The sequence below is a fragment of the Aulonocara stuartgranti genome (assembly GCF_965226115.1).
Source record: "Aulonocara stuartgranti genome assembly, chromosome: 5".
NCBI classification, from domain to species: domain Eukaryota; kingdom Metazoa; phylum Chordata; class Actinopteri; order Cichliformes; family Cichlidae; genus Aulonocara; species Aulonocara stuartgranti.
In genome coordinates this window covers 38,462,020-38,468,056 of record NC_138943.1, presented here as the reverse complement: position 1 = coordinate 38,468,056, position 6,037 = coordinate 38,462,020, and the positions used below count along the sequence as shown (strand labels likewise).

Here is a 6,037-nt window from a genome sequence, read left to right as displayed (position 1 = left end):
ATGACAATCTATGCAATATGAGAGCCTGTGCAGAGTCTGACCTTGGTGTGTAGGTGTGTGTGGTGCAGAGTGGGGGTGAAAGCGACACACAGGAGCCACTGAATGTCTGACTATTTAAATATAATGATTAATAAAAGGAAATTGCATTGAATAAATGGTGACTGACAAACACAGAGTTTTAAAAAGTAAAAAAAATTATTCCTCTTTATTTGAATTAGAAAGTAATTATGTTAGAATGAATGTTCATGTGAGAATGTGCTAAAGACAAATGTAATTGAGGTAGAATTACATAAACTGAATGGAACATGAAACGAATTATATCCATATGTGATAGAATTTTTCTTAAGTGATTATAGAGTTTTAACTTTGTGGTAAATCATGTAAGTCAGATAGATAGCGAAACGATGATAAAGTGGTCAGGTGATTAGATGTTAATAATGTGATTGGATGTTTAGATGTCATCTCAGAAGATGTGACATCCAGTAGCAGAAGGTGGAGAATCAGTGAAGAAGAGATACAGGGTTCTTCCCTTTTGTCTTCTGTGAGATGAGCAGTTTGGCAGATTGGATCTAAGAAACCTGCAAAAATGGGTAAATCAGCACTGATGTCATTAAGAAGAATTGATTGGACACCGTCCCAGGCTGTACTTTGTATGTACTGTTGTTTGAATAAGTCTATGTTTAAATCTCCACAAACACAGACATGATGAGAACAAGAAAAGAAAGGCAGCATTGTTGACATTAAATATTAATAATACTTCTACAAATCTTCTAGAATCTTCTATAAGTGCCCAGTGGTACCTAAAATTTCCCATAGCTCTCAGTAGCCTTGTTTAAAGTGTTTATTTAAACTTGAATTGCTTGACATTGTATGCCTACAAGCCAGCAAATTTGAAATTTCTATTAATATTTCTCAAAAACTCATTCTACTGTATCTTGTGAAGAGTTAGATGACAATTAAAGATCAGTAATGGCAATTCATTATATGGCCAGATTTGAAATATGGTCATAATTTCTCCTGTTTCTGCCTGAGATATGACCACTCCAATGAAAAGACCAATAAGAGGCTCTGTCTGTGCTGGAAAATTCCATAGTCTACTCCCTTGGTAACGGTTACCATGGTCACTGCGGCAGAGGAAGCAGTATGCGATTACAGCTTCCTTATTAGGGGTCAAAGTTCATACGAATTACAGTAAAACCAGCTGTGTCTTATCCTTAAGACAGTAGTGCATGATAAGATACTGTTAAATAAGAGGTCAGATAGTTGTAAGCAGCCAATGCACAGACTATAGTTTAGTCTTTCATAGTTCCAGCAGCTTTACACTGATACACAGATATTTTGAGATATGACATCAGGCAGACATGTAAACGCATACTGTGCAGAATTGTACAGAATTGCCTTTCTGCATAGAGAGCGACTAATTTAGTGTTACATCAATGATTTTTGTGCAACTATTTTTCCTTCCAAACCTACTGACGAAATTACTGGGGAAAGGAAAGGAAGACACCAAATCAGCAAGCTTGTACAGTCTCCATGTGGGAAGTAATACTGAATTCTGGCATAAAAAACTCCCCTATATATGTGCTAGAAATATCCAGCATGAAAATGAATAGAGTAGATAGCTGAATCATTGACACTCACACCAAAGACAAGTATTCACATCTTACTCCAATCTTTGGTTTAGCCAACAAATCTTAAAAATAATAAGCACTAATTATCTTACTTCCCTTTTGATGTATGAGAAAATCATGTATGCCAAGTACCAACCCCAATTTGTTCTTCACCAGAGTGTGAATGTTAGACAGAAAGCACTTAAGCATTAAAAAAGGTGACAGTGTGAATGGATGAAGGGCTTTGATAGACTGCTCAGGTAGAGCAGAAGAAGTGCTATATAAGAGCCAGTTCATTTAGCATTTATTAAACCCACGCCTTAAATATATGCCACTTATGATACAGAGAAAGTTCAAATGTTTTTTCTGCTTGTTGATTCCAAAGTCTTCCTAATACTTGTTCCATGGCACATGTTTGTATTATTACACCTGGCACAAACAGAAAAACATCCTGATCATATCACATTGTACATATGTTTGACTTCTGAGAGCCTGTGAAGGTATATTTAATGCAGGGAACTCAACTCGCCAACAATACACAGATAGTTTTCTGATCACATTCACCCAATTTGAGGCAATGAGGTTTACAAAACTGTGGCATAACATGACCTTATTCGCTTCTTTTTTTGTGTCTTTTTAAATGGTAAATGGTAAATCGATTTGTATAGCGCTTTACTCTACATTCAGTCATTCGCCCATTCACACACACATTCACACACTGGCAATGGCAAGCTACGTTGTAGCCACAGCTGCCCTGGGGCGCACTGACAGAGGCGAGGCTGCCGGACACTGGCGCCACCGGGCCCTCTGTGTGAGTACAAGAAAACAATTATTAGAATATAATGTACTTAAATTTGCTTAGATGAGGGGGTCCAGCTGTATATCAGAGGAATAGGAAAGGATTTGTGAATGTCTGTGTTTTAGTTTGGTTTAGCTGTAGCCCTGAGAGTGTGTGTAATTGTGTTGAGGGAGAGGAATTTATTGACAATGGAGGTCTGCCTGTCATAAAAGGAGACCGGAAGCTACAGTTGGAGGATGCTAGGACTGTATGGAACAGATAGGAAAGAGAGGAGAAGTCTGTTACCTTTGTCCCTGAATGTAATAAAGGCTCATAACTGTCACAACTGTCACAAGTTTGCAGGAGACCCTCCACATGCTTAGCTGTAAAAGTAAGACAACAAGAGGCCAATGGCCCAGTGGAAACTGCCAAATGGAAGTAGAGTGGGGGTCTCAGTGCTTGTGACCTGGTAACCATGTTTTGTAGAGGAGTTTGGTGTAGCTTGGGTGAGGGGAGATGAACTTTTTATGACCAGCAGGAAGTCACATATACAGAGACACACACACAGTGCTTTAACTGTTACGACACACACACTCACACGCACACATACGCACACACAGGTATGCGCATACGCAGGCACTCACGTGCTCACACATACATACACAAACACAGTGTTTTGGGTTTACAACACACCATGTGGGTTTTATGATGCAGGGTTTGCTTCTATAAAACTGGTTGTAACAGACAAAGAAGTTGAGATCTGCAGAGAGCCCTGTACATCTCCCCTTCTAGAAGGTGCATGCGTAACTGAAGATGAATAAAGGTTTTGTGAAATAACTACTGAGTTCCGGTGTCGCCTCTGGAGGCCTGAGGAATAAAAAGATCTGGGGTGAAACTGAAAACGCAACACCTGACGGGGTTTTCCTGGAAATTTGGCAAAATCTTCTGCTTATAGTACTAATTACTGTCACGGGGGTGGAACGGACTCAGGCACAGACTGAGGTAGCACAGTTCAACGACACTTTATTAATCACACTGGTGCGCTATATACACGTGAAGGGAGGGGGGAAACACCAGGGTCCCGGGGATCAATAGGCTGGGGAGACACTTCTTCGCACTCGCTCTGCTCCCTGTCCAAACAGTCTCCACACAAGCAGCTCAGCTCACTCTCCTACTCACGGGGTCCAGGGGTCACAAAAGGGCTGATCCAGGTAAACCTGTTTACACAGACGAGGGTAAGTCGAAGGCAAACACGGGAACAGTAGAATCGCAAGGAAGCCAGGCAATACTAACGAGAGTTACTCAATATTCCAGCGACGAATAGCTCAGAGCCCCAGCCTTAAGAGCCAGAGAACTGCAATTCGCTCGAGATCAGCTGCAGGTGCGTGGGCCAAGGGCAGGAGCCCAATCAGAGCTCCGCCCAGGCAGACAGGTAGGAGAGAGAGAGCGAGAGAAAAACAACAGACACTTGTGGCCACACTGGGCTGGCCGGGGAGGCACAGGGACCATGACAAATTACAGTACTTTGTTTGTTTTTTGCCATGTGCACCGTGTGAGTGGTAAAAAAAAATATCAGCTACATTATAGCAGCTCCACTGTGCTTTTTAATGTTTTTAAGTGTTTCTATTGGTAGTTCCTTGGTACATTGTTAAGTATCAACTTTTTGACTATGGTTGCCCAATTGTATTTAATTTTTTGCTCTTTGGGCATTTTAAAACTTTAAAATAACTCAGTTGTTGTTCTCTGCACCACTTGGGACTGCAAAACTGGAGTAAAGCGTTGGGAGCGTTAAAAAAAATGGTACAAACCATCTGTTACTATGGGAAATGTCAGATGGAAAAGCAAACGGTCCTGACTAAACTATAGTGGGAGTACTGGCAGTGTAGCTACATGCCTTACAGAGACATGGCTGAATAAATGTTCCACACACTCGCTTGTCACTCTGGATGTCTTTCAGCTCGGATGGGTGGATAGCGTGCATTGGAGCACGGTTAGAGGAAGGGATGGCGCAAAGATGCATAAAGAACAAAGATGGCACGGCCACGTCCAGACGCCTTCCTGACCGCTCCGCTCCGACTATCCACTTTTCTTGTTTTTTACTTATTTTTTGCAGAGTCGAACAAAACCAAAGGTGGAGGAGTGTGTTTCATGATAAACAGAAAGTGGTGTGATGCCAGGACCATTTCTACTCGCTCCAGCGGCTGCTCGCCACATCTGGAGTTCCTGAGCATTAAGTGCCGCCCTTTGTATCTGCCCCGTGAGTTCACCTCGGTCATCGCCATGGCGGTCTACATCCCACCCCAAGCGGACACAGGTATGGCTTTGTTTTGGGTGGCTTGCGACCTAAAATCCAAGTACATTTGCAATGTCTTCCCATATCTTGGCAAGGACCCCAATCGTCCCACTGGGGAGAGACTTTCTGAAAATGTAGTAATGAGGCTGATGGAACCATTCCTAGACAAGGGCAGAAATGTTACCACGGACAATTTTTTCACATCGCTTTCACTTGCACAAAAACTTCTTAGACGGAAAACCACCATCCTCGGCACAGTCAACAGGATTCGCAGGGAAATTCCTCAATCCACTAGACAGACAGATCGCAATGAATTCACCACTCAGGTATGTTACAGGTCTTTTGTGGTTCTATGTTTATGTGTTTCATTGTGTGTAAAAGGGCTATGGAAATAACACTTTATCTTATTTCTTAGGTGTTTTCAACCTCTGCTGCCACGCTGACGGCGTATGCGGCCAAACGGAAGAAGACAGTCTATATTCTTAGCAGCATGCACAGCGTGGTTCAGACTGATAACACCACCAAAAGGAAGCCAAACACTGTCACCCTTTACAACAAAACAAAGTGTGGCGTGGATGTGATGGACCAGATGGTTCGGGAGTACACTGTCCGCAAAGGAACACGGCGCTGGCCAGTCGCCGTGTTTTATAACATGATTGACATGGCAGCACTGAATGCACATGTGCTGTATCAAGCATGCACCGGGACGAAGGAAAGACGGGTGGACTTCCTGGTGGCGCTTGCAACAGAGTTGGCTCGCTCTCATGTAGCTGGGAAGAAGGCAAGAAAAGAACAGTTGCTTCGGACACAACCCTCCACACCTAGCCCTGGAAAAAGAGCCACGTGTCAGGTCAAACACAACTGCAAGAACAATCATGCCACTGTGCGATGTGTTCACTGCAAAAGATACACATGTGGTAAATGCAGACTACAGATACCATGGCAGTGCCAGGATTGTGAGTGATTGCTGAAAATGTTGAAATGTACTCACTCACTTTTTATTATTATTTGTAAATATGTGTACAAATGGTTGGTTTTTTGTACTGTTTTTATCAATAAATCTCAGCAACAAAGGACCTACACCCATGTGTGTTGATTTCTCCCTAAGATGGCAAACTGAAACACTCCAAGTTGGTGACTTTTGGAGATTTATTTCTCTGGATGATTGAGAATGCATCAAGATGAAACACAAAAGGAAGTGCACAGCTTTTAGCAGCTCCCCACGCCCTCAATCACACACCCCCACTCCCCTCCCTCCAGAATTTCCAGATAACGACCCAATTTACATATGAATGACTAGCCAATTTAGCTTCCACTTGGCTGAAGCTAAAGCCTAGCTAAAAGCCATTTGGCTGC

General features: G+C 42.5%; 1 protein-coding gene across 1 annotated transcript; it reads left to right on the top strand.

The window, feature by feature from the left end:
• The first annotated feature begins 4,608 nt into the window (after positions 1–4,608).
• On the top strand, positions 4,609–5,820 carry LOC309706106 (piggyBac transposable element-derived protein 4-like). Its single transcript, XM_082532341.1, has 2 exons — positions 4,609–5,007; positions 5,097–5,820. Exons 1-2 carry the CDS (start codon positions 4,669–4,671, stop codon positions 5,643–5,645), a joined length of 888 nt encoding a protein of 295 aa, XP_082388467.1. The 5' UTR covers positions 4,609–4,668; the 3' UTR covers positions 5,646–5,820.
• The last annotated feature ends 217 nt before the right edge of the window (positions 5,821–6,037 follow it).

Bases quoted from the DNA above. Each gene is read 5' to 3' on its own strand.
- LOC309706106 (XM_082532341.1), top strand. From the start codon at position 4,669: ATGGCGGTCTACATCCCACCCCAAGCGGACACAGGTATGGCTTTGTTT. The intron at 5,008-5,096 runs GTATGTTACAGG...CTTATTTCTTAG, and splicing joins GCAATGAATTCACCACTCAG to GTGTTTTCAACCTCTGCTGC.